This window comes from Corella eumyota, chromosome 1 (assembly GCF_963082875.1).
Source record: "Corella eumyota chromosome 1, kaCorEumy4.1, whole genome shotgun sequence".
NCBI lineage: Eukaryota > Metazoa > Chordata > Ascidiacea > Phlebobranchia > Corellidae > Corella > Corella eumyota.
In genome coordinates this window covers 22,362,265-22,388,303 of record NC_137490.1, presented here as the reverse complement: position 1 = coordinate 22,388,303, position 26,039 = coordinate 22,362,265, and the positions used below count along the sequence as shown (strand labels likewise).

The window sequence follows — 26,039 nt, the reverse complement described above, 5'->3', positions numbered from 1 at the left end:
TTTAACGTTTAAGTTAAGAAATGGGAAATTCTTAAATTTAACCAGTTAATTGATTTTCTGTGAGTGACAGGTAAAATAAATTTGCTATTTTTATTTATAAGACAGTGATATTGTATTTTTTGTTAAGTTGTTAATATTTATTATCACTTTTATTTTAGTATTTCTTTCTTAAAAAAACTGACAATGGTCGTTTTGTTATATTTTTAAGCTTATTTTATTTTGTATATGTTTTTAAAAAGTGGTTTAATTAAAAAGTTGATCAAATTATTTGAATAAATGGCATTGGTAAAATTAGGTTGTTTTATCAGGGTTTTTAAAACAGAGTTAAAGGTTAATTAACATACCCTAAAAATAACTGTCGTGGTAAATTCTTTTTAGGTTCCTTGTTTTTAACTGATATAAAGTTTACATAGGGGTTCTTTAGTTCTCTTGTTTTTAACTGGTATATAGTTTACAGTAGAGATCCTTAAGTTCTCTTGTTTTTAACTGGTATATAGTTTACAGTAGAGATCTTTAGTTCTCTTGTTTTTAACTGGTATATAGTTTACAGTAGAGATCTTTAGTTCTCTTGTTTTTAACTGGTATATAGTTTACAGTAGAGATCTTTAGTTCTCTTGTTTTTAACTGGTATATAGTTTACAGTAGAGATCTGTAGTTCTCTTGTTTTTAACTGATATATAGTTTACAGTAGAGATCTGTAGTTCTCTTGTTTTTAACTGGTATATAGTTTACAGTAGGGATATCAAGTTACATCAGACACGAGTAACCTAGTAACGCCGAGCAACAAACAAAGCTTTTTATTTTTAGAAAATTCCATCGAATTTTATTCAACAGAGAATATTTTATGTCAGGTAATAGCAAGGCTATATTTGTTACTTGTGTTAAGTTAACCAGTTAATCGATTTTCTTTGGATAACAGTAGGGATGTGTCGAGCCGAGTGCTCGGGGTCGTACTCGTGTACTAGCCGAGGCATTTTTTAAGGCTCGGGTTTTGCCGAGCTTTCATGTTAAATTATCCGAGCATTATCAACTAAATTAATTTTTTTTTTCGGTAAATTATAATGCAAGTCAAACGCCGTGCAGTGTTATAACTTTTTAAATGCAATAGTTTTATAATTCACACTGCGAAATTTTGTCGTTTCACCGATAAATATACTTAGGGATGGGCCAATCGAATCCGAGTCCGAGTACTCAACCCGAGTATTAAGAATATTTTAATACTCGTGCACATCGAGCATTTTTTAATACTCGGACACCGAGTAATAATTTGTCATTTAAGATCGTATACGATTTACTTAACTCAAAAAAACATGAGGTTTGCCTTTTTCTAATAAATTATAATCTACTCTCAAATATATCACGTTATTTAAGCAACGATTGCGCAACAAATACACTTTTTACATAGTATAATTTTACGCATAATAAATTTGGGACTTGCATTTTTGTTTAGACTTAAAATGAAATTGCTATCAGCGGTAAGTAGTTTTGCCAACGTTAAACACTTTATTATCTATAAATACGTGTTTTTTGGCAAATTTTGGTGTTTAAAATTATGCGGGAAAAATTTTCGTGAACAGTTATACGTTTAAATGACGTCATAACCGAGTACTCGGACTCGGCCGAGTATCGCAACAAAATACTCGGGCTCGTCGAATACGAGTAATTTGGATTTCAGTCCATCCCTAATACATATATACATATCAGTATATGATTTATATTATACATATCAGTATCTATATGGGTTTATTTATATCACGCGAGATATGACGTTGCTATTCAATTGTTGTTACGCCGCCAACAAGTGTTTTTATTGAAAGACTTTTTAGTACAGCGGAAGCTATTGCTAGCCCGCTACGTAACCAGTTAACTCCTGATCATATCGAATACTTACATTTCTTCATGTGAATTTACGTGAGCTTAAGTAAATTTTCGCATTTTAATACAAAGCACATCACTAACCCAATTTCAGGCTATTTTAATTTTCTTAAAACAGATAAAGTTTGACGTTTCACCGTACGTTCTAACGATTTTAAATCGCTTCTTTAAATAAAGCAATATAATCTTAAATTATTTATCTATAACAAGCTTGCAGGGGTAATAATTTTAATTTAAATAATTTAAAAAAATCGTGTCCACAACAAAAATCTATGCATTTTTCCCGGCCGTTTTGCGTTACGTACCGAAAGGTCACTTACGTATTTATTTTCGCTATTCAAAAGTTCGTATTGCTCGTCCGAGCTTTTTAAAATTAAGATGCTCGTACAAGCCAAGCTTTTTGGCACATCCCTAAATAACGGTTAATATAAAGTTGATATTTTTATTTGTAAAACGGTGATATTGTATTTTGTGTTTTGGTTAAGTTGTTAACATGTATAACACTCTATTTTTGTGTTTTTTATTAAAAAAACTTACAGAGTTCCTGTTTTACATTATGTAGCTCAATTTTTGTTAAATATGTTTTTAAAAAATGTTTTTTAACAAGTCAATCCTAGTATTTATTTAATTAAATCGCCAGTTGTAAAATTATGTGGTTTTGTTCAACGTTTAAGTTAAGAAATGGGAAATTCTTAAATTTAACCAGTTAATTGATGTTCTGTGAGTGGCAGGTAAAATAAATTTGGTATTTTTATTTATAAGACAGTGATGTTGCGTTTTGGTTAAGTTGTTAATATTTATTATCAATTTTATTTTAGTATTTCTTTCTTAAAAAAACTGACAATGGTTGTTTTGTTATATTTTTAAGCTTATTTTATTTTGTATATGTTTTTAAAAAGTGGTTTAATTGAAAAGTTGATCAAATTATTTGAATAAATGGCATTGGTAAAATTAGGTCGTTTTATCAGGGTTTTTAAAACAGAGTTAAAGGTTAATTAACATACCCTAAAATTAACTGTCGTGGTAAATTCTTTTTAGTTCCCTTGTTTTTAACTGGTATATAGTTTACAGTAGAGATCTTTAGTTTTCTTGTTTTTAACCGATATATAGCTTACAGTAGGGATATCAAGTAACATCAGGCACAAGTAACCTAGTAACGCCGAGCAACAAACAAAGCTTTTTATTTTTAGAAAATTCCATCGAATTTTATACAACAGAGAATATTTTATGTCAGGTAATAGCAAGGCTATATTTGTTACTTGTGTGTAGTTAACCAGTTAATCGATTTTCTTTGGATAACAGCAGGGATGTGTCGAGCCGAGTGCTTGGGGTCGTACTCGTGTACTGGCCGAGGCATTTTTAAAGGCTCGGTTTTTGCCGAGCTTTTACGTTAAATTATCCGAGCATTATCAACTAAATTAATTTTTTTCTTTTTCGGTAAATTATAATGCAAGTCAAACACCGTGCAGTGTTATAACTTTTTAAATGTAATAGTTTTATAATTCACACTGCGAAAATTCGTCGTTATATACATATTAGTATCTCCATGGTTTTATTATATCAGTCGAGATATGACGTTGCTATTCAATTGTTTTCACGCCACCAACAAGTGTTTTTATTTTTTTTTATTTAGGTTTTTCGCACATTGATAAAAGTAAATAATAAATAAGATATACAATTAATATTACAACAATGCGACGGGAAAAAATGACAAAATCAATTTAATGATTTAAAACATGCCAAAAGTAATAATGTTTACATAAAGATTTTAAGTATGTTATGGCATGGTCACTAAACCCAAATTGAAAGACTTTTTAGTACAGCGGAAGCTATTGCTAGCCCGCTTCGTAACCAGTTAACTCCTGAGCATGTCGAAATACATTTCTTCATGTGAATTTACGTGAGCTTAAGTAAATTTTCGTATTTCAATACAAAGTACACCACTAACCCAAGTTCAGTCTATTTCAATTTTCTTAAAACCGGTAAGGTTTGAAGTTTCACCGTACGTTCTAACGATTTTAAATCGCTTCTTTAAATAAAGCAATATAATTTTAAATTATTTATCTATAGCAAGCTTGCAGGGGTAATAATTTTAATTCAAATAATTAAAAAAAATCGTGTCCACAAGAAAAATTTATGCATTTTTCCCGGACGTTTTGCGTTACGTATCGAAAGGTCACTTAGGTATTTATTTTCGCTATTCAAAAACTCGTATTGCTCGGCCGAGCTTTTTTAAAATTAAGATGCTCGTACAAGCCAAGCTTTTAGGCACATCCCTAAATAACGGTTAATATAAAGTTGATATTTTTATTTGTAAAACGGTGATATTGTATTTTGTGTTTTGGTCAAGTTGTTAATATTTATAACACTCTATTTTTGTGTTTTTTATTAAAAAAACTTACAGAGTTCCTGTTTTACATTATGTAGCTCACTTTTTGTTAAATATGTTTTTAAAAAATGTTTTTTAACAAGTCAATTCAAGTATTTATTTATTTACATTGTTAGTTGTAAAATTATGTCGTTTTGTTTAACGTTTAAGTTAAGAAATGGGAAATTCTTGAGTATAACCAGTTAATTTATTTTCTGTGAGTGGCAGGTAAAATAGATTTGGTATTTTTATTTATAAGACAGTGATGTTGTATTTTGGTTAAGTTGTTAATATTTATTATCACTTTCATTTTAGTATTTCTTTCTTAAAAAAACTGACAATGGTGGTTTTGTTATATTTTTAAGCTCAATTTAATTTTGTATGTTTTTAAAAAGTGGTTTAATTAAAAAGTTTAACATACCCTAAAATTAACTGTCGTGGTAAATTCATAGTAAAATTATATAGCTCACTTTTTGTTAAATATGTTTTTAAAAAGTGTTTTTTTAACAAGTAAATCCTAGTATTTATTTAATTAAATCGCCAGTTGTAAAATTATGTTGTTTTTGTTTAACTGTTAAGTTAAAAGGGTTAAAAGTTGATGAAAATATAATGAAATTAACTGTGACAGTAAATTCTGTTCATTTCTCTTGTTTTTAACTGGTATATAGTTTATAGAGTAGGGATATTAAGTTACATCAGACACTAGTAACCTAGCCACACTGAGCAACAAACAAAAGCCTTCTCTTCCTGAAACATTTCATTGAGTTTTATTTAACGTACGATAATTTAAGCCAGTTAATAGCAAAGAATTCTAGTTTTTTGCTGCCAGTAATGAGTTAGTTTAAATAAAACTTATGTTATACTATCGGCATCATATTCAATTTTACTGTTATTAGGAAAGGTTTTGTAATCTTATCTCAGATAGGATTACAAAAATATTTTATTTTTAATTGCTTGGTTATACCAATAAAAATTATAAAATAAGTTTGTTATATCTACACAGAAAAGTTCTTGCTGTTTTGGCAAATAAACATTTTTTTTTGGTTTAACAAATCAGATTTTGAACTTTCAATATTTTACTTAAAAGCTAATACATTTATCTTAAAACAATGGAAAGAGAGGATGAGATTGTTGAACAACTTAAACAAATTTGTGACAAAAATGGAAAGGAAAAATTTCCAAAACAATCTGCAAAACTTTTCCATAAACTTGGTTTAATTTACAAAACTGAAGGTTTTCAACAGGCTGACAAAATTAAGTTGATTCAAAGCGCAGCTTTACTAAATGCAGCTATTATTAGAAAACCTGAAAATATGGAAGAAATTAAACAAGATCTTCGTCAATTTTGCTCTGAATTACTTAAAGTTGCAAATGCAGCAAACCAAGAAGCAGATTTGATGTTTTGCTCTGTAGTTATTGGCATAGATGTTGCAGAAATGAGAAACATGGTTATTGATATACTTGAAACCATTCCTCAGATTCTGGAAGACATATCTAACAAGGAATTCACAAAACTTAAAAGTGGAAAAGTTGAAGCCATAAGAAACCTGCAGAATATAATAAGTGAAGATTATACAAAGATTATGGAAAGCCTTGCAAGGTTTTGTGAAGAAATAATGGGAAATCCCCCATGTGAATATGCTTTAGTGGGACTTGGATCACTTTCACGAAGGGAAATAACACCTTACTCTGATTTTGAAAATGTTATAGTTTTGGATGACAATATCACAGAATTGTCTGAAAAAGGTCAAGAAAAAATAAAAGAATACTTCAGATGGTTTGCTGTGATCTTTCAAATTATTTTGATTAATCTTGGAGAAACTATTCTTCCTGCTGTTAATATTCCAAGTTTAAATAGCGGAGATTCAACTAAATTTAACTTTTACGATGCTCTCACACCCCTTGGCATTTCTTTTGATGGAATGATGCCACATGCTTGTAAATCTCCACTTGGAAGGCAAATAAAAACTACAAACAAACAATTTACACTTGAGTTAATTCAAACTGTAAGCAAAATGGCAAGTTTTATTGGGTCAGATAAAAATATAAAGAATGGTTACCACTTGGCTGATATGTTGATGACGTCATGTTTTGTTGCGGGAAATCAACAAATATACCAACAATTTCGGAAATTTGTTGATAAGGAAATGTCTTTATTAAATGTAAAGCATTATCAAATTTCAGTAAAAGACCAAATAAATAAAAATAAAAAAGATTTTGAGGTTTTTACTCAATTAGGTAATTTGCAGGATTGCAATAAACTAAACATAAAAAGAATGATTTACAGAAGTTCAACTTTATTTGTTTCAGCAATCGGTAAAATTCATGGCATTAAACCTCCCTGTTGTTTTGACATTCTAGAAAGTCTTTTTCAAGAAAATAAATTAACTGAAGAAATTGGTTGCGATCTTAAATTTGCCATCGCCGTTGCATGTGAGACAAGATTAAGAGTTTACATGGATAAGAAATCACAAGACGATACAGTTCAACAATCAGAAATAAAAAGTAAATTTATAAATAAAACAGTTGGGATAAAAAGCCTTGTTGAATATTTTTTAACAATTCGACAATTTCAAGAAAATTTATTCGACCTTGATGAAATAGCAAAACCTGAAATATTTTTGTTTCCAGCGATATGTTATAAATTAGGTTTTTATACTTTTGCTATAAAATGGTGGAACCAGGAAATATGCAAAACTGAGTTTACTAATAACTTGGAGTATGAAATCGCTTGTTGTCATTTTTGGATTGGTTCGTGCAAATATGAGCTCGGTCAATATAAAGAAGCAATATCTGATTTCCAAACTTCACTTGAAATCAACCAACTAATTGATGACAATCCAACTAAGAGCTATGATGTTGCTAATCGTCATTATTGGATTGGTTTGTGCAAATATGAGCTCAGTCAATATAAAGAAGCATTATCCGATTTTCAAACTTCTCTTAAAATCTACCAACAAATTGATGACAATTCAACTAAGAGCGGGGATGTTGCTTACGATCATTATTGGATTGGAATGAGCAAATATAAGCTCGGTCAATATAAAGAAGCAATGTCCGATTTCCAAACTTCTCTTAAAATCCACCAACAAATTGATGACAATCCAACTAAGAGCAGTGATGTTGCTAATTGTCATTATTGGATTGGAAATTGCGAATATAAGCTCGGTCAATATAAAGAAGCATTATCCGATATTCAAACTTCACTTGAAATCTACCAAATAATTGATGAGGATCAAGATATGATCATGAATTGCCAATATCGGATTGAAAAATGTGATGCTATGCCATTTATTTTAAAGTTTGTTGTAAAGAAATAAGAAGCTAAATTAAAAATTGTTTGCTTCTATATCATACTTGTTTTCTCCTTCTTCTAATTTCGGATTTTAAATATTAAAAGTTATGTTATGCAAATTTGTGCTTAAAAACATTGTATTTGTGGAACAATAATAGTTTTAGTTTATTGTTGTTTAACTATGTTGTGAGTATCATTTGTATGAATATTTTTAAATGTCTATAAACAGTTTTTATGTTTAAGTTTATATTTTAATGTATGTATGTTAATCTTAAACTTTAAATCTTAAAAATTCCACCTAATGAAAATAACCATTTTTTAGCTATTTTTATGTAATTTTTTTAAAGCTTATAAAACAGTTTAAATCTCACAGTTATATATTTTCGGGTATATTTGTATGCTAATCTTAAACTTAATGAATTGTACAAATTTGATTTAATGTTGATTTTATATTTCAGGATTATTAGGATTTATATAATAATATTTAAATTGTTTTGATATTTGGAACTGCTACAGTGACATCATAAAGCATATTGTAAAGTTTATGAAGAATTAAAACCTGACCTTTAAAAACTGCAAATTTTTAAAAAGAAATCAAAATTGACTTTAGGTTTGTAAGTATTATTATTTAAATATTTAAGCTTAAAAAAGTATGTAGTTAGATTTTAAAAATTACTATTGTCAATAATCAGATTTTTAGTCTAACAATTATTTATAAGTGTTTTTATAGCTTGGTTTAGGGTAAATTTCAAATATGTTATTTCTTTGTGATACGTCAAAGGTAGTTTGTCGAACCTGAATACTTATGTGATCCTAAAAAATATTTCACTTTTGTACAAACAGAACTATATTGTTTTTTTTTTACTTCTACCAGCTAGTGGTCTTGTTAATGAGCACTTCTAAATAAACTGTGTACACACAAGATCGTGAATAAGCTGTGCATAGTCACCTATATTCTAAAGTGACAACCACAACAATATACACATCTTACAACCCCTTTAGGTGAACATTTGTTAATGTTGTAATGGTATGTTCATATACATCATTAGGTTTTACAAACATAATATTGGTTGTTCTAATTTTTTAAGGTTATCAACGTAGATTTAATTTTTAATTTAATGCTGTTTAGTTATTTGTTAGTTATACAAAATTTAGGTTACAATTTAAAGTTAATTTAGGTAAATGAGGATAAAAAATGCATGATGATGTCACTGAAATTTGGGTAACCACCTGAAGGTAAAAACCCCCATACTTTCATGGCCAGCATAAATTTAAAATTAGTTTTACTGCAGGAAATATTGAAGTTTTGTGGTAAGTTTATTTATATTTATTTATTTTTTGCATAAATTTTTGTCATGCAGGCAACATCTTGATGTTTTAAGTTTAAATCTTGCTGCTGGCAAGTTGGATTATGTATTTAATTGTGTAAAATCATGTAATTTTACCTGGCAGCATGACATAGCTGTCAAAGCAAAGGTCAGGAAGGGGCAAAAGATTCAACCTGCGAATAATCATGAGGGTCTGCAGCTAGTTAAAATTTTGAAAGCAAAAACCAATGTCCTTATTTATCCCACTCTTAACTTAGTTTTCAGGGCATAAGTCCTAAAAACTAATATTCTAAAAACTAAAAGATGTTGTAATAATTGATCAAAACTTTTTTATGTATTTTTTAAGTATTTTATGTATTAACATTGACACTATACGCTGACTTTTTGCTGTAAAAACCCTCTTTTTTAGCAAGTCGAATCCTTTGATAGCCGATAATCTAACAGCCTTGGTCATCACCACATAGGGTGTTTGGTTTGATCCTCACTGCTTGTAGTTGTGTTAGTTTTTTTATAGCTCTAATATATTATTAATTAAACCTTTTAAATTGTTACCTCTACTGTTATGTAAAAAACTTACAATAAAAAGAAACTAAATACAATCAATTATTTTACAGCCACTCATTTATCCAATGGAGAGTCCACAATCTCACCAAGTATAAATTATGACTCGGTTGATTCTGTTGGTTTTTATCTCGAGTTTAACACGACGAAGAAATGTTCTCAGTCGAGTTTTTATCGGAGCAACATCACTTTTGACTGTGGAACAACTTTGGTAACTTTTAAGTTTTTTTTATTTGTAAATATATGTTTAATTAGTTTTTTTTCAATATCATTTTGGTATTATATATACTTTTTAATTTACATATTTTCTATGATCACAGATACTCAGGAACAAGTTAAATGTAACGTTCACAAACTTGTCGGGAAGAAATTTGGAAACTCTGGCAATCAGGTTTAAAATTTTGGTTTTAAAGTTATATATTCAATTGACTTTTAAACTTGAAAAAAATAAGGTCATAAAATAATTAGCGTATATAATCCTATATTAAATATTATTATTCAATTAAATTATCTTTAAATTTAGGGGGGTATTACTACATCGGTGACCCTTCGACCCCATCAGAGACATCACATGACAACATTTACATAAATGTTTGTCGAAATATCCACAATAAATTCCCCTCGGAACTTTATACTTATTTATCTCAATGTCCTGACAATGCAGCTGCATGTCTGTTGCAAGGTGGTCATGCTTATTCCATTGGGACACAGGCTGTCAATATTACAGAGGAAAACAGGTTGGTTTTTGTGTGTTTTTAAAAATTAGATTTGTTTATTGTATTATATTCATTACTACATCAGGGGTGTCAAAACCACAATAATATGTCATTCAACTAAATTTTCAATAGCATTTACAAATGTTTAAATTAAACATAAGCCAGATTTATGAAATAATGTTTAGATATATCTTGGTTTAATTTTGTATCTTTGTTTAGATTAACGTTAACCTATACAACTGAGCCAGGCACAAATAAGAAGGATGCAACAATCTACAAGTTATCCTCACTTTTGTCCTAGCATGAATAGAGGGGGTAGCAGGTAGGCACTTTTCCATACCCTAATTTACTCTAGTAGACACTTTTTTGCTTTTTTTAAGTTTGTTGCAACGGGCACTGCATAAAATTTTTAAATTTAGATGTTAGTTGACTTTCTGTGTTATTATAAGTTAAATAACTTATACAACTAAAGATTGGGCTGGGGTTATAAAAGATTCTTTTATATTTAGGCTGTGAAGTCGACCTTGTGACCGACCCATTAATGCAAAACCCACTGAGTGGTTTATTTAAAGGTTTCACCCCAATGGTACAGTAACCCCCTGTCGGGTATAAAAGTTACTCCCCTTTTTTAACTAAACCCACTGTAAACTTGTTTAATTTACTTCAATATTTATTAAAAAATTTTATTGCGTTTTTTTTTTAGTAGGATTGGGGTAAAAGTTAATAGAAAATAATATGGGTTTTCATGCGTCCGGTTTTTGGTGAAATGTATATTCAGAAAATTATTTATGGTTATACTTCTTATCGGTTAGTTATTTTAAACACACTGTGGTTTTTGTAGCCTTTGCATAATTTAGTTAATTTGAATTATTTTTATTGTAAATAAATGTCAAAAATATCAGGATATTACTGAAACAATGCAACTAAAATATTTCAATTTTACAATTTGTTATTAGAATTACATTTTAAAAGCATTTTTATTGTTAACAAATCACAAATGTTTTTAAACCCTGTATTTTTTTGTATAAACAACCTTTGTGTAAATTCTTTTTAGTTCTATTGTTTTTAACTGGTATATAGCTTACAGTAGAGATCTTTAGTTCTCTTTTTTTTAACTGGTATATAGTTTACAGTAGAGATCTTTAGTTCTCTTGTTTTTAACTGGATATACAGTTTACAGTAGAGATCTTTAGTTCACTTGTTTTTAACCGATATATAGTTTACAGTAGGGATATCAAGTAACATCAGACACGAGTAACCTAGTAACGCCGAGCAACAAACAAAACTTTATATTTTTAGAAAATTCCATCGAATTTTATACAACAGAGAATATTTTATGTCAGGTAATAGCAAGGCTATATTTGTTACTTGTGTGTAGTTAACCAGTTAATCGATTTTGTTTGGATAACAGTAGGGATGTGTCGAGCCGAGTGCTCGGGGTCGTACTCGTGTACTAGCCGAGGCATTTTTAAAGGCTCAGTTTTTGCCGAGTTTTCACGTTAAATTATCCGAGCATTATCAACTAAATTAATTTTTTTCTATTTCGGTAAATTATAATGCAAATCAAACGCCGTGCAGTGTTATAATTTTTTAAATGCAATAGTTTTATAATTCACACTGCGAAAGTTTGTCGTTTCACCGATAAATATACTTAGGGATGGGCCAATCGAATCCGAGTCCGAGTACTCAACCCGAGTTTTAAGAATATTTTAATACTCGTGCACATCGAGCATTTTTTAATACTCGGACGCCGAGTAATAATTTGTTATTTAAGATCGTATACGATTTACTAAACTCAAAAAAACACGAGGTTTGCCTTTTTCTAATAAATTATAATCTACTCTTAATTATATCACGTTATTTAAGCAACGATTGCGCAACAAATACACTTTTTACATAGTATAATTTTACGCATAATAAATTTGGGACTTGCATTTTTGTTTAGACTTAAAATGAAATTGCTATCAGCGGTAAGTAGTTTTGCCAACGTTAAACACTTTATTATCTATAAATACGTGTTTTTGGCAATATTTGCCTTTTAAAATTATGCGGAAAAAATTTTCGTGAACAGTTATATATTCTTTTAAATGACGTCATAAACGAGTATTCGGACTCGGCCGAGTATCGCAACTAAATACTCGGGCTCGTCGAATCCGAGTATTTTGGATTTTAGCCCTTCCCTAATACATTAGTATATTAATTATATTATACATATCAGTATCTCCATGGTTTTATTATATCACGCGAGATATGACGTTGCTATTCAATTGTTGTCACGCCACCAACAAGTGTTTTTATTGAAAGACTTTTTAGTACAGCGGAAGCTATTGCTAGCCCGCTTCGTAACCAGTTAACTCCTGAGCATGTCGAAATACATTTCTTCATGTGAATTTACGTGAGCTTAAGTAAATTTTAGTATTTTAATACAAAGCACACCACTAACCCAAGTTCAGCCTATTTTAATTTTCTGAAAACCGGTAAAGTTTGACGTTTCACCGTACGTTCTAACGATTTTAAATCGCTTCTTTGAATAAAGCAATATAATCTTAAATTATTTATCTATAGCAAGCTTGCAGGGGTAATAATTTTAATTCAAATAATTTAAAAAAATCGTGTCCACAACAAAAATTTATGCATTTTTCCCGGACGTTTTGCGTTACGTACCGAAAGGTCACTTAGGTATTTATTTTTGCTATTCAAAAGCTCGTATTGCTTGGCCGAGCTTTTTTAAAATTAAGATGCTCGTACAAGCCAAGCTTTTAGGCACATCCCTAAATAACGGTTAATATAAAGTTGATATTTTTATTTGTAAAACGATATTGTTTTTTGGTTAAGTTGTTAACATGTACACTCTCTTTTTGTATTTCTTATTAGAAAAAACTGACAGAGTTTCTGTTTTACATTATGTAGCTCATTTTTTGTTAAATATGTTTTTAAAAAATGTTTTTTTTAACAAGTCAATTCAAGTATTTATTTAATTAAATTGTTAGTTGTAAAATTATGTTGTTTTGTTCAACGTTTAAGTTAAGAAATGGAAAATTCTTAAATTTAACCAGTTAATTGATTTTCTGTGAGTGGCAGGTAAAATAAATTTGCTATTTTTATTTATAAGACAGTGATGTTGTATTTTTTGTTAAGTTGTTATATTTTTTATCACTTTTTATTTTAGTATTTCTTTCTTATAACAACTGACAATGGTGGTTTTGTTATATTTTTAAGCTTATTTTATTTTATGTATGTTTTTAAAAAGTGGTTTAATTAAAGAGTTAATCAAATTATTTGAATAAATAGCATTGGTAAAATTAGGTTGTTTTATCAGGGTTTTTAAAACAGAGTTAAAGGTTAATTAACATACCCTAAAATTAACTGTAGTGGTAAATTCTTTTTAGTTCCCTTGTTTTTAACTGGTATATAGTTTACAGTAGAGATCTTTAGTTCTCTTGTTTTTAACTGATATATAGTTTACAGTAGAGATATAAAGTAACATCAGACACAAGTAACCTAGTAACGCCGAGCAACAAACAAAGCTTTTTGTTTTTAGAAAATTCCATCGAATTTTATTCAACAGAGAATATTTTATGTCAGGTAATAGCAAGACTATATTTGTTACTTGTGTGTAGTTAACCAGTTAATTGATTTTCTTTGGATAACAGTAGGGATGTGTCGAGCCGAGTGCTCGGGGTCGTACTCGTGTACTAGCCGAGGCATTTTTAAAGGCTCGGTTTTTGCCGAGCTTTCACGTTAAATTATCCGAGCATTATCAACTAAATTTTTTTTTTCGGTAAATTATAATGCAAATCAAACGCCGTGCAGTGTTATAACTTTTTAAATGCAATAGTTTTATAATTCACACTGCAAAAGTTCGTCGTTATATACATATTAGTATCTCCATGGTTTTATTATATCACGCGAGATATGACGTTGCTATTCAATTGTTTTCACGCCACCAACAAGTGTTTTTATTTTTTTTTTATTTAGGTTTTTCGCACATTGATAAAAGTAAATAATAAATACGATATACAATTAATATTACAACAATGCGACGGGAAAAAATGACAAAATCAATTTAATGATTTAAAACATGCCAAAAGTATTAATGTTTACATAAAGATTTTAAGTATGTTATGGCATGGTCACTAAACCCAAATTGAAAGACTTTTTAGTACAGCGGAAGCTATTGCTAGCCCGCTTCGTAACCAGTTAACTCCTGAGCATGTCGAAATACATTTCTTCATGTGAATTTACGTAAGCTTAAGTAAATTTTCGTATTTTAATACAAAGTACACCACTAACCCAAGTTCAGTCTATTTCAATTTTCTTAAAACCGGTAAAGTTTGAAGTTTCACCGTACGTTCTAACGATTTTAAATCGCTTCTTTAAATAAAGCAATATGATTTTAAATTATTTATCTATAGCAAGCTTGCAGGGGTAATAATTTTAATTCAAATAATTAAAAAAAATCGTGTCCACAACAAAAATTTATGCATTTTTCCCGGACGTTTTGCGTTACGTATCGAAAGGTCACTTAGGTATTTATTTTCGCTATTTAAAAGCTCGTATTGCTCGTCCGAGCTTTTTAAAATTAAGATGCTCGTACAAGCCAAGCTTTTAGGCACATCCCTAAATAACGGTTAATATAAAGTTGATATTTTTATTTGTAAAACGGTGATATTGTATTTTGTGTTTTGGTTAAGTTGTTAACATGTATTACACTCTATTATTGTGTTTCTTATTAGAAAAACTGACAGAGTTCCTGTTTCACATTATGTAGCTCACTTTTTGTTAAATATGTTTTTAAAAAATGTTTTTTTAACAAGTCAGTCCAAGTATTTATTTAATTAAATTGTTAGTTGTAAAATTATGTCGTTTTGTTTAACGTTTAAGTTAAGAAATGGGAAATTCTTGAGTATAACCAGTTAATTGATTTTCTGTGAGTGGCAGGTAAAATAAATTTGGTATTTTTATTTATAAGACCGTGATGTTGTATTTTGGTTAAGTTGTTAATATTTATTATCACTTTTATTTTAGTATTTCTTTCTTAAAAAAACTGACAATGGTCGTTTTGTTATATTTTTAAGCTTAATTTAATTTTGTATGTTTTTAAAAAGTGGTTTAATTAAAAAGTTTAACATACCCTAAAATTAACTGTCGTGGTAAATTCATAGTAAAATTATATAGCTCACTTTTTGTTAAATATGTTTTTAAAAAGTGTTTTTTTAACAAGTAAATCCTAGTATTTATTTAATTAAATCGCCAGTTGTAAAATTATGTTGTTTTTGTTTAACTGTTAAGTTAAAAGAGTTAAAAGTTGATGAAAATATAATGAAATTAACTATGACAGTAAATTCTGTTCATTTCTCTTGTTTTTAACTGGTATATAGTTTATAGAGTAGGGATATTAAGTTACATCAGGTACGAGTAACCTAGCCACACTGAGCAACAAACAAATGCTTTCTCTTCCTGAAACATTTCATTGAGTTTTATTTAACGTACGATAATTTAAGCCAGGTAATAGCAAAGAATTCTAGTTTTGTGCTGCCAGTAATGTGTTAATTTAAATAAAACTTATGTTATACTATCGGCATCATATTCAATTTTACTGTTATTAGGAAAGGTTTTGTAATCTTATCTCAGATAGAATTACAAAAATATTTTATTTTTAATAGCTTGGTTATACCAATAAAAATTATAAAATAAGTTTGATAAATCTGCACAGAAAAGTTCTTGCTGTTTTGGCAAATAAACATTTTTTTTGGTTTAACAAATCAGATTTTGAACTTTCAATATTTTACTTAAAAGCAAATACATTTACCTTAAAACAATGGAAAGAGAGGATGAGATTGTTGAACAACTTAAACAAATTTGTGACAAAAATGGAAAGGAAAATTTTCCAAAACAATCTGCAAAACTTTTCCATAAACTTGGTTTAATTTACAAAACTGAAGGTTTACAACAAGCTGACAAAATCAAGTTAATTCAAAGTGCAGCTTTACTAAATGCAGTTATTGTTAGAAAACCTGAAAATGTGGAAGAAATTAAACAAGATCTTCGTCAATTTTGCTCTGAACTTCTTAAAATTGCAAATGCAGCAAACCAAGAAGCAGATTTAATTAAATATTCAGAAATAATTGCTAAAGATGTTGCAGAAATGAGAAACAAGGTTAATAATATACTTAAAACCATTTCTCAGATTCCTGAAAACATATTTAACGAGGAATTCACAAAACTTAAAAGTGAAAAAGTTAAAGCTATAAGAAACCTGCAGAATATAATAAGTGAAGATTATACAAAAATTATGAAATGCCTTGCAAGGTTTTGTGAAGAAATAATGGAAAATCCCCCATGTGAATATGCTTTAGTGGGACTTGGATCACTTTCACGAAGGGAAATAACTCCTTACTCTGATTTTGAAAATGTTATAGTTTTGGATGACAATATCACAGAATTGTCTGAAAAAGGTCAAGAAAAAATAAAAGAATACTTCAGATGGTTTGCTGTGATCTTTCAAATTATTTTGATTAATCTTGGAGAAACTATTCTTCCTGCTGTTAATATTCCAAGTTTAAATAGCGGAGATTCAACTAAATTTAACTTTTACGATGCTCTCACACCCCTTGGCATTTCTTTTGATGGAATGATGCCACATGCTTGTAAATCTCCACTTGGAAGGCAAATAAAAACTACAAACAAACAATTTACACTTGAGTTAATTCAAACTGTTAGCAAAATGGCAAGTTTTATTGGGTCAGATAAAAATATAAAGAATGGTTACCACTTGGCTGATATGTTGATGACATCATGTTTTGTTGCGGGAAATCAACAAATATACCAACAATTTTGGAAATTTGTTGATAAGGAAATGTCTTTATTAAATGTAAAGCATTATCAAATTTCAGTTAAAGAACAAATCAAAAAAAATAAAAAAGATTTTGATGTGCTAACTCAATTAGGTAATTTGCAGAATTGCAATAAACTAAACATAAAAAGAATGATTTACAGAAGTTCAACTTTATTTGTTTCAGCAATTGGTAAAATTCATGACATAAAAGAATCATGTTGCTTTGACATTCTAGAAAGTCTTTTTCAAGAAAATAAATTAACAGAAGAAATTGGTTGCAATCTTAAATTTGCCATCGCCGTTGCATGTGAGACAAGATTAAAAGTTTACATGGATAAGAAATCACAAGACGATACAGTTCAACAATCAGAAATACAAAATAAGTTTGTTGATAAAACAGTTGGGATAAAAAGTCTTGTTGAATATTTTTTAATAATTCGACAATTTCAAGAAAATTTGTTCGACCTTAATGAAATAGCAAAAACTAGAATATATTTGGTTCCGGCGATATGTTATGTTTTAGGTTTTTATACTTTTGCTATAAAATGGTGGAACCAGGAAATATGCAAAACTGAGTTTACTAACAACTCGGAGGATGATATCGCTCTTTGTCATTATTGGATTGGTTCGTGCAAACATGAACTCGGTCAATATAAAGAAGCAATATCTGATTTACAAACTTCACTTAAAATCTACCAACAAATTGATAAAGATCCAACTAAGAGCAGTAGTGTTGCTTACGATCATTATTGGATAGGAAAATGCAAATATAAGCTGGGTAAATATAAAGAAGCATTATCTGAATTCCAAACTTTACTTGAAATCCACCAACTATATGATGACAATCCTACTAAGAGCAGTATTGTTGCTTACGATCATTATTGGATTGGATTGTGTAAATATAACGTCGGTCAATATAAAGAAGCATTATCTGATTTACAAACTTCACTTGAAATCCACCAACTAATTGATGACAATCCTACTAAGAGCAGTAATGTTGCTTACGATCATTATTGGATTGGATTGTGTAAATATAACGTCGGTCAATATAAAGAAGCATTATCTAATTTCCAAACTTCACTTGAAATCCACCAACAAATTGATGACAATCCAACTAAGAGCAGGGGTGTTTCTAATCGTCATTATTGGATTGGAATTTGCAAACATGAGCTTGGTCAATATAAAGAAGCAATGTCTGATTTCCAAACTTCACTTAAAATCCACCAACAAATTGATGACAATCCAACTAAGAGCAGTGATGTTGCTTACGATCATTATTGGATTGGATTGTGTAAATATAACGTCGGTCAATATAAAGAAGCATTATCTAATTTCCAAACTTCACTTGAAATCCACCAACAAATTGATGACAATCCAACTAAGAGCAGGGGTGTTTCTAATCGTCATTATTGGATTGGAATTTGCAAACATGAGCTTGGTCAATATAAAGAAGCAATGTCTGATTTCCAAACTTCACTTAAAATCCACCAACAAATTGATGACAATCCAACTAAGAGCAGTGATGTTGCTTACGATCATTATTGGATTGGAAATTGCAAATATAAGCTCGGTCAATATAAAGAAGCAATGTCCGATTTCCAAACTTCTCTTAAAATCCACCAACAAATTGATGACAATCCAACTAAGAGCAGTTGTGTTGCTAATTGTCATTATTGGATTGGAAAGTCCAAATATGAGCTCGGTCAATATAAAGAAGCATTATCCGATTTTCAAACTTCACTTGAAATCTACCAAAAAATTGATGAGAATCAAGATATGATCATGATTTGCCAATATCTGATTGAAAAATGTGATGCTATGCCATTTATTTTAAAGTTTGTTGTAAAGAAATAAGAAGCTAAACTAAAAATTGTTTGCTTCTATATCATACTTGTTTTCCCCTTCTTCTAATTTCGGATTTTAAATATTAAAAGTTATGTTATGCAAATTTGTGCTTAAAAACATTGTATTTGTGGAACAATAATATTTTTAGTTTATTGTTGTTTAACTATGTTGTGAGTATCATTTGTATGAATATTTTTAAATGTCTATAAACAGTTTTTATGTTTAAGTTTATATTTTAATGTATGTATGTTAATCTTAAACTTTAAATCTTAAAAATTCCACCTAATGAAAATAACCATTTTTTAGCTATTTTTATGTAATTTTTTTTAAATCTGAAAAACAGTTTAAATCTCACAGTTATATATTTTCGGGTATATTTGTATGCTAATCTTAAACTTAATGAATTGTACAAATTTGATTTAATGTTGATTTTATATTTCAGAATTATTAGGATTTATATAATAATATTTGAGTTGTTTTGATATCTGGAACTGCTACAGTGACATCATAAAGCATATTGCAAAGTTTATGAAGAATTAGAACCTGACCTTTAAAAAATGCAAATTTTTAAAAAGAAATCAAAATTGACTTTAGGTTTGTAAGTATTATTATTTAAATATTTATGCTTTAAAAAGGATGTAGTTAGATTTTAAAAATTACTATTGTCAATAATCAGATTTTTAGACTAACAATTATTTATAAGTGTTTTTATAGCTTGGTTTAGGGTAAATTTCAAATATGTTATTTCTTTGTGACACGGTAGAGGTAGTTTGTCGAACCTGAATACTTGCGTGATCTTATAAAAATATTTTACTTTTGTACAAACAGAACTAATTTGTTTTTAGCTCACTTCTACCAGCTAGTGGTCTTGTTAATGAGCACTTCTAAATAAACTGTGTACACACAAGATCGTGAATAGGCTGTGCATAGTCACCTATATTCTAAAGTGACAACCACAACAATATACACATCTTACAACCCCTTTAGGTGAACATTTGTTAATGTTGTAATGGTATGTACATATACATCATTAGGTTTTACAAACATAATATTGGTTGTTCTAATTTTTTAAGGTTATCAACTTAAATTTAATTTTTAATTTAATGCTGTTTAGTTATTTGTTAGTTATACAAAATTTAGGTTACAATTTCGGGTTAATTTAGGTAAATAAGGATAAAAAATGCATGATGATGTCACTGAAGTTTGGGTAAGCACCTGAAGGTAAACCCCCCCATACTTCCATGTCCAGCATAAATTTAAAATTTGTTTTACTGCAGGAAATATTGAAGTTTTGTGGTAAGTTTATTTATATTTATTTATTTTTTGCATAAATTTTTGTCATTCTGGCAACATCTTGATGTTTTAAGTTTAAATCTTGCTGCTGGCAAGTGGTATTATGTATTTAATTGTGTAAAATCATGTAAGTTTACCTGGCAGCATGACATAGCAGTCAAAGCAAAGTCAGGAAGGGGCAAAAGATTCAACCTGCGAGTAATCATGAGGGTCTGCAGCTAGTTAAAATTTTGAAAGCAAAAACCAATGTCTTTTTTTATTCCACTCTTAACTTAGTTTTCAGGGCATAAGTCCTAAAAACTAATATTCTAAAAACTAAAAGATGTTGTAATAATTGAAATTTAACATTGAACCTATACGCTGACTTTTTGCTGTAAAAACCCTCTTTTTTAGCAAGTCGAATCCTTTGATAGCCGATAATCTAACAGCCCTGGCCATCACCACATAGGGTGTTGGGTTTGATCCCCACTGCTTGTAGTTGTGTTAGTTTTTTTATAGATCTAATATATTATTAATTAAACCTTTTAAATTGTTACCTCTACTGTTATGTAAAAAACTTACAATAAAAAGAAACTAAATACAATAAATTATTTTACAGCCACTCATTTATCTAATGGGGAATCCACAATCTCACCAAGTATAAATTATGACTCGGTTGATTCTGTTGGTTTTATCTCGAGTTTAACTCGACAAAGAAATGTTCTCAGTCGAGTTTTTATTGGAGCAGCATCACTTTTGACTGTGGAACAACTTGGTAACTTTTAAATTTAAATTGTAAATATATGTTTAATTAGTTTTACTTCAATATCATTTTGGTATTATATACTTTTTAATTTACACATTTTTCTATGATTACAGATACTCAGGAACAAGTTAAATGTAACGTTCACAAACTTGTCGGGAAGAAATTTGGAAACTCTGGCAATCAGGTTTATAATTTTGGTCTTAAAGTTATCTTTTAAACTTGAAAAAAATAAGGTCATAAAATCATTAGCGTATATAATCCTATATTAAATATTATTATTCAATTAAATTATCTTTAAATTTAGGGGGGTATTACTACATCGGTGACCCTTCGACCCCATCAGAGACATCACATGACGGTATTTACATAAATGTTTGTCGAAATATCCACAATGAATTCCCCTCGGAACTTTATACTTATTTATCTCAATGTCCTGACAATGCAGCTGCATGTCTGTTGCAAGGTAGTCATGCTTATTCTATTGGGACACAAGCTGTTAATATTACAGATGAAAACAGGTTGGTTTTTGAGTGTTTTTGAAAATTAGATTTGTTTATTGTATTATTTATATTACTACAACAGGGGTGTCAACACCACAATGATATGTCATTCAACTAAATTTTTCAATAGCATATACAAATGTGTGTTTAAATTAAACACAAGCCAAATTTATGAAATAATGTTTAGATATATCTTGGTTTAATTTTGTAACTTTGTTTAGATTATTGTTAACCTATACAACTGAGCCAGGCACAAATAAGAAGGATGCAACAACCCACAAGTTATCCCCACTTTTGTCCTAGCATGAATAAAGGGTGTAGTAGGTAGGCACTTTTCTATACCCTAATTTACTCTAGTAGTCACTTTTTTGTCTTTTTTAAGTTTGTTACAACTGGCACTGCATAAAATTTTTGAATTTAGATGTTAGTTGACTTTCTGTGTTATTATAAGTTAAATAACTTATACAACTAAAGATTGGGCTGGGGTTATAAAAGATTCTTTTATATTTAGGCTGTGAAGTCGACCTTGTGACCGATTAATGCAAAACCCATTGAGTGGTTTATTCAATGGTTTCACCCCAATAGTAAAGTAACCCCCTGTCGGGTATAAAAGTTACTCCCTTTTTTCCAACTAAACCCACTGTAAACTTGTTTATTTTATTTCAATATTTTGTTAAAAATTTTATTGCGTTTTTTTTTTAGTAGGATTGGGGTAAAAGTTAATAGAAAATAATATGGGTTTTCATGCAACTGGTTTTTGGTGAAATGTATGTTTCAGAAAATTATTTATGGTTGTACTTCTTACCGGTTAGTTTTTTTAAACAGACTGGTTTTGTAGCCTTTGCATAATTTAGTTAATTTGAATTATTTTTATTGTAAATAAATGTTAAAAATATCAGGATATTACTAAAACAATGCCACTAAAATATTTCAATTTTACAATTTGTTATTAAAATTACATTTTAAAAGCATTTTTATTGTTAACAAATCATAAATGTTTTTAAACCCTGTATTTTTTTGTATAAACAACCTTTGTGTAAATTCTTTTTAGTTCTATTGTTTTTAACTGGTATATAGCTTACAGTAGAGATCTTTAGTTCTCTTGTTTTTAACTGGTATATAGTTTACAGTAGAGATCTTTTTATTTCTCTTGTTTTTTTACAGTAGAGATATAAAGTACTATCAGACTCGAGTAACCTAGTAACGCCGAGCAACGAACAAAGCTTTTTATTTTTAGAAAATTCCATCGAATTTTATTCAACAGAGAATATTTTATGTCAGGTAATAGCAAGACTATATTTGTTACTTGTGTGTATAGTTAACCAGTTAATCGATTATCTTTGGATAACGGTCGGGATGTGTCGAGCCAAGTGCTCGGGGTCGTACTCGTGTACTAGCCGAGGCATTTTTAAAGGCTCGGTTTTTGCCGAGCTTTCATGTTAAATTATCCGAGCATTATCAACTAAATTAATTTTTTTCTTTTCGGTAAATTATAATGCAAATCAAACGCCGTGCAGTGTTATAACTTTTTAAATGTAATAGTTTTATAATTTACACTGCGAAAGTTTGTCGTTTCACCGATAAATATACTTAGGGATGGGCCAATCGAATCCGAGTCCGAGTACTCAACCCGAGTATTAAGAATATTTTAATACTCGTGCACATCGAGCATTCTTTAGTACTCGGACACCGAGTAATAATTTGTTATTTAAGATCGTATACGATTTACTAAACTCAAAAAAACACGAGGTTTGCCTTTTTCTAATAAATTATAATCTACTCTCAAATATATCACGTTATTTAAGCAACGATTGCGCAACAAATACACTTTTTACATAGTATAATTTTACGCATAATAAATTTGGGACTTGCATTTTTGTTTGGACTTAAAATGAAATTGCTATCAGCGGTAAGTAGTTTTGCCAACGTTAAACACTTTATTATCTATAAATACGTGTTTTTTGGCAAATTTTGGTGTTTAAAATTATGCGGGAAAAATTTTCGTGAACAGTTATACGTTTAAATGACGTCATAACCGAGTACTCGGACTCGGCCGAGTATCGCAACAAAATACTCGGGCTCGTCGAATACGAGTAATTTGGATTTCAGTCCATCCCTAATACATATATACATATTAGTATATGATTTATATTATACATATCAGTATCTATATGGGTTTATTTATATCACGCGAGATATGACGTTGCTATTCAATTGTTGTCACGCCGCCAACAAGTGTTTTTATTGAAAGACTTTTTAGTACAGCGGAAGCTATTGCTAGCCCGCTTCGTAACCGGTAACTCCTGAGCATATCGAAATACTTACATTTCTTCATGTGAATTTACGTGAGCTTACGTAAATTTTCGCATTTCAATACAAAGCACATCACTAACCCAAGTTCAGGCTATTTTAATTTTCTTAAAACAGATAAAGTTTGACGTTTCACCGTACGTTCTAACGATTTTAAATCGCTTCTTTAAATAAAGCAATATAATCTTAAATTATTTATCTATAGCAAGCTTGCAGGGGTAATAATTTTAATTTAAATAATTTAAAAAAATCGTGTCCACAACAAAAATTTATGCATTTTTCCCGGACGTTTTGCGTTACGTACCGAAAGGTCACTTACGTATTTATTTTCGCTATTCAAAAGTTCGTATTGCTCGTCCGAGCTTTTTAAAATTAAGATGCTCGTACAAGCCAAGCTTTTTGGCACATCCCTAAATAACGGTTAATATAAAGTTGATATTTTTATTTGTAAAACGGTGATATTGTATTTTGTGTTTTGGTTAAGTTGTTAACATGTATAACACTCTATTTTTGTGTTTTTTATTAGAAAAACTTACAGAGTTCCTGTTTTACATTATGTAGCTCACTTTTTATTAAATATGTTTTTAAAAAATGTTTTTTAACAAGTCAATTTAAGTATTTATTTATTTACATTGTTAGTTGTAAAATTATGTCGTTTTGTTTAACGTTTAAGTTAAGAAATGGGAAATTCTTAAATTTAACCAGTTAATTGATTTTCTGTGAGTGGCAGGTAAAATAAATTTGCTATTTTTATTTATAAGACAGTGATGTTGCGTTTTGGTTAAGTTGTTAATATTTATTATCACTTTTATTTTAGTATTTCTTTCTTAAAAAAACTGACACTGGTTGTTTTGTTATATTTTTAAGCTTATTTTATTTTGTATATGTTTTTAAAAAGTGGTTTAATTAAAAAGTTGATCAAATTATTTGAATAAATGGCATTGGTAAAATTAGGTGGTTTTATCGGGGTTTTTAAAACAGAGTTAAAGGTTAATTAACATACCCTAAAATTAACTGTCGTGGTAAATTCTTTTTAGGTTCCTTGTTTTTAACTGATATAAAGTTTACATAGGGGATCTTTAGTTCTCTTGTTTTTAACTGGTATATAGTTTACAGTAGAGATCTTTAGTTCCCTTGTTTTTAACTGGTATATAGTTTACAGTAGAGATCTTGAGTTTCCTTGTTTTTAACTGGTATATAGTTTACAGTAGAGATCTTTAGTTCTCTTGTTTTTAACTGGTATATAGTTTACAGTAGAGATCTTTAGTTCTATTGTTTTTAACTGGTATATAGCTTACAGTAGGGATATCAAGTAACATCAGGCACGAGTAACCTAGTAACGCCGAGCAACAAACAAAGCTTTTTATTTTTAGAAAATTCCATCGAATTTTATTCAACAGAGAATATTTTATGTCAGGTAATAGCAAGACTATATTTGTTACTTGTGTGTAGTTAACCAGTTAATCGATTTTGTTTGGATAACAGTAGGGATGTGTCGAGCCGAGTGCTCGGGGTCGTACTCGTGTACTAGCCGAGGCATTTTTAAAGGCTCGGTTTTTGCCGAGCTTTCACGTTAAATTATCCGAGCATTATCAACTAAAATAATTTTTTTTTTCGGTAAATTATAATGCAAATCAAACGCCGTGCAGTGTTATAACTTTTTAAATGCAATACTTTTATAATTCACACTGCGAAAGTTCGTCGTTATATACATATTAGTATCTCTATGGTTTAATTATATCACGCGAGATATGACGTTGCTATTCAATTGTTGTCACACCACCAACAAGTGTTTTTATTGAAAGACTTTTTAGTACAGCGGAAGCTATTGCTAGCCCGCTTCGTAACCAGTTAACTCCTGGTCATATCAAAATACTTACATTTCTTCATGTGAATTTACGTGAGCTTAAGTAAATTTCCGCATTTTAATATAAAGTTCACAACTAACCCAAGTTCAGCCTATTTCAATTTTCTTAAAACTGGTAAACTTTGTTTTGCCTTTTTTACATGTTCCCTACGATTTTAAATCGCTTCTTTAATCTTAAATTATTTATCTATAGCAAGCTTGCAGGGGTAATAACATTTAATTCAAATAATTAAAAAAAAATTTGTAAAAAATCGTGTCCACAACAAAAATTTATGCATTTTTCCCGGACGTTATGCGTTACGTACAAAAAGGTCACTTAGGTATTTATTTTCGCTATTCAAAAGCTCGTATTGCTCGGCCGAGCTTTTTTTAAATTAAGATGCTCGTACAAGCCAAGCTTTTTGGCACATCCCTAAATAACGGTTAATATAAAGTTGATATTTTTATTTGTAAAACGGTGATATTGTATTTTGGCTAAGTTGTAAATATTTATTACAC

The 26,039-nt window shown here is 29.4% G+C and overlaps 2 protein-coding genes across 5 annotated transcripts; both read left to right on the top strand.

The window, feature by feature from the left end:
* The first annotated feature begins 779 nt into the window (after window positions 1–779).
* Window positions 780–11,047, top strand: LOC145753577 (uncharacterized). 4 transcript variants are annotated; one of them, XM_082569985.1, is made up of 9 exons: window positions 780–3,109; window positions 7,997–8,148; window positions 8,413–8,540; window positions 8,717–8,849; window positions 9,481–9,638; window positions 9,748–9,818; window positions 9,951–10,164; window positions 10,363–10,465; window positions 10,653–11,047. In XM_082569985.1, the coding sequence occupies exons 4-7, from the start codon at window positions 8,795–8,797 to the stop codon at window positions 9,970–9,972; spliced, it is 306 nt and encodes a 101-aa protein (XP_082426111.1). In that variant the 5' UTR covers window positions 780–3,109; window positions 7,997–8,148; window positions 8,413–8,540; window positions 8,717–8,794; the 3' UTR covers window positions 9,973–10,164; window positions 10,363–10,465; window positions 10,653–11,047. The 4 variants fall into 4 exon arrangements, 1 of the variants encoding a protein (XP_082426111.1); XR_014283847.1 differs by lacking the exon at window positions 780–3,109 and adding an exon at window positions 9,276–9,364 and having other exon boundaries at window positions 8,002–8,148; XR_014283845.1 differs by lacking the exon at window positions 780–3,109 and having other exon boundaries at window positions 8,002–8,148; window positions 9,276–9,638.
* Window positions 11,048–15,830: 4,783 nt separating this feature from the next.
* On the top strand, window positions 15,831–19,812 carry LOC145747310 (uncharacterized). Its single transcript, XM_082564874.1, has 2 exons — window positions 15,831–19,420; window positions 19,672–19,812. Exon 1 carries the CDS (start codon window positions 15,965–15,967, stop codon window positions 18,833–18,835), a length of 2,871 nt encoding a protein of 956 aa, XP_082421000.1. The 5' UTR covers window positions 15,831–15,964; the 3' UTR covers window positions 18,836–19,420; window positions 19,672–19,812.
* Window positions 19,813–26,039: the final 6,227 nt, after the last annotated feature.

Excerpts from the sequence above, each read along its gene's own strand:
- LOC145753577 (XM_082569985.1), top strand. The coding sequence starts at position 8,795 with ATGGCCAGCATAAATTTAAAATTAGTTTTACTGCAGGAAATATTGAAG. Across the intron at positions 9,639-9,747 it reads TTGACTGTGGAACAACTTTG|ATACTCAGGAACAAGTTAAA; the intron begins GTAACTTTTAAG and ends CTATGATCACAG. Across the intron at positions 9,819-9,950 it reads TTGGAAACTCTGGCAATCAG|GGGGGTATTACTACATCGGT; the intron begins GTTTAAAATTTT and ends CTTTAAATTTAG.
- LOC145747310 (XM_082564874.1), top strand. The coding sequence starts at position 15,965 with ATGGAAAGAGAGGATGAGATTGTTGAACAACTTAAACAAATTTGTGAC.